A 2,722-nucleotide genomic window follows, 5' to 3' on the forward strand; every position below is an offset into this window, starting at 1 on the left:
TTATTTCTTCATAAATAATTATTATTAATTTAGTCTAGACTATTTTGCAATAAATATATACTAACCAGTAATTTGTTTAAGTGTGTTACTGTAATTTTATTAAAACATAGTAAAATAAAGTTTCATAAAATATATTTGTCAAATAAAAGAAAATAGCATGAGATAAAAAGTAGTTAATTAAGTGATAGTAAAATTATTTTCTATTGTCCTATGCTTACCAGAGTCTAACCTCATAAATAATCCTAAGAAAGAATGCTCAACACTTAATTACTTATTCTTTAGACTTTCGTTGTTGAGAATTGAGAATTTTATTGTTTATTAAAACCACCATTTCTTTATTCTCTTATTTTATGATAAAAGAATATATTCTTACCATATATTAATTTGGTTATTTTCTTTTTGTCTCAATAACAACATGAAATTTATTTTTCTTTGAGAACTCCAACAATTCTTCATCATGTATACTTCATTTTAACAATTAAATAACACCACTATCTTAATAAATACTCATTCTTTATTATAATAAACGATATTCCATTATTTTTAATATTTAGCATTGTTATTCTTTTTAATATTATATAACATATTTTCTCTAATCAATAACAACGTCATAACCAAACGATAATTAATGATTCAATGACTTGATTAATTATAATATTTGTGTGATGTTTTTGATGTTCCACCTTTGAGTCTAAAATAAAAAATACATTTAACAATAACACTTACTAAATTTTTTTTGGCTTTTAATAAATTTAAAACGTATGAAATTTTTTGTTAAAAAAGGATGAAGGAGATAACAAAGAAACGGAGGGATATTTATAATAATTTCCTCATATGAAATTCTACATGATTCTTTTACTTTCTTTTTTCCTATAAAAAGATAATCTTGACTTTTTCAAGCACACAGAAGACCAAATTACAAATTTATCGACATCATCTTTTGATGTTTCAAATTAATTTTCAAGAAAAGAAGTTCTAAGTCATTCTATTTTTACTTCTCTCGACTTAACCCTCTGGTATTTTTAAACAAACGAGTTATATCTATAAAAATTATATGATGATTCTTCTTATTGTTTCATTACTTAGTGCTGTTGCCTATTCTTCTAGCTCTGATGCTTCATGTCCTTCAGCCTATTGTTCTTCATGTAATAGTCAAGGATGTACTGAATGTATTGATAATTATGTTTTAATTGAAGGACAATGCGTATATGCTAGAACTGCCATTAGTCATTGTTATAAAGCCAAAAACAATAAATGCGAAAAATGCTTTGATGGATATTATCTCAAAAATCAACAATGTATTGCTAAAGATAAAAATTGTGATGAATATGAAAATGGAATGTGTGAAGAATGTGAAGATGGATATACTCTTGTTAATGGTGTATGTACTGCTTGTTCAATTAAGGGATGTGAAAAGTGTACACGTGGAGTTGACACATGTGATGAGTGCGAAGATGGTTATAAATGGAATGGAAATGCTTGTATTCAACCAGTTCCAAATTGTGATGATTTTGATGATGGAGAATGTACTGAATGTATTGATGGATATATGCTTAATGGACAAACTTGTGAAAAAATTCCTATAAATAATTGTAGAAAGTATAAAAACGGAGTTTGTGTCAAATGCTTTGGACCTTATAAGCCAGTTAATGGAACTTGTACTGAGGCTGTTGCTCAAGTAATTGAACACTGTATAGAGTATGATGACGATGAATTTGAATGTGAAGAATGTGAAATTGGATATACAGTTGATAAGTCTGAAACTAAATGTATTCAATGTGACCCATCTTGTAAGACTTGTGAAGATTATGCAAATAAATGTGAGACATGTAATGAAGGTTATTATATACAAGATAATTCATGTGTTAGATGTAGTATTCAGTCTGATGTTTGTGGAGATTATAAAAATGAAGATCAATGCTATTCATGTAATAATAAATGTAATTGGTATAATGGTGCTTGTGTTGAATCTCATTGTACTAAAATGGATGAAGATGAGGATGAGTGTGAACAATGTGAAGATGGTTATTATTTAGAAAAAGATAGAAAGATATGCATTAAAGGTGATGGATGTTTAGAAAAGAAGGGAGATAAATGTGTTAAATGTTCACAAGATTTCTTTATAACTTCAGACTTCAAATGTTTAAGATGTGATGCTGCTTGTAAAACATGTTCAGATAGTGCATCAAGTTGTCACTCATGTTTTGATAAAAGTTCTGGTATAAGTAAAGTGACATGCACTAAATGTTTTGACCCTCATTGTTTAGAGTGTGATGAAAATCCAGTGATTTGTACAAAATGTACTGGTAATTATACTGTTAATGAAATTGGACAATGCCAAATGGGTTGTTTCAAAGAAGATGTAGAAAATAAATGCACAATGTGTTCCGATAGACAAAATGAAATGAATATTTATTATCCTCCAACTGATGAAGGAATTTGTATGAGTTATTCAAAAATGCCAAATACTCCATCATCAACTGAAGATTCTTCCATTTCCGTTTTCTTTACTTTTATTGGAATTACAGTCTTCTTATTATTCTAAGAAATAATCAACGAAAATTAATTGATTAATTTCTTTTTTTAAATTATTAATTCTAAATATTTTTTTTATACTTCTTTATGATATTTTACACCAAAAACTTTTATTGAATTTAAAATAAAAATATTTATTTTATTTTTCTTTCTTCACACATTCTCATTGAATAACTCTTTAAATGAA

General features: G+C 26.7%; 1 protein-coding gene across 1 annotated transcript; it reads left to right on the forward strand.

The window, feature by feature from the left end:
* Window positions 1-1,054: 1,054 nt before the first annotated feature.
* ENU1_135560 (Gal/GalNAc lectin Igl2, putative) lies at window positions 1,055-2,545 on the forward strand (the record flags this gene model as incomplete). Its single annotated transcript, XM_008860173.1, has 1 exon — window positions 1,055-2,545. One exon carries the CDS (start codon window positions 1,055-1,057, stop codon window positions 2,543-2,545), a length of 1,491 nt encoding a protein of 496 aa, XP_008858395.1.
* Window positions 2,546-2,722: the final 177 nt, after the last annotated feature.

This window comes from Entamoeba nuttalli (genome assembly GCF_000257125.1).
Source record: "Entamoeba nuttalli P19 unplaced genomic scaffold asmbl_5664, whole genome shotgun sequence".
Classification (NCBI taxonomy): Eukaryota; Evosea; order Mastigamoebida; family Endamoebidae; genus Entamoeba; species Entamoeba nuttalli.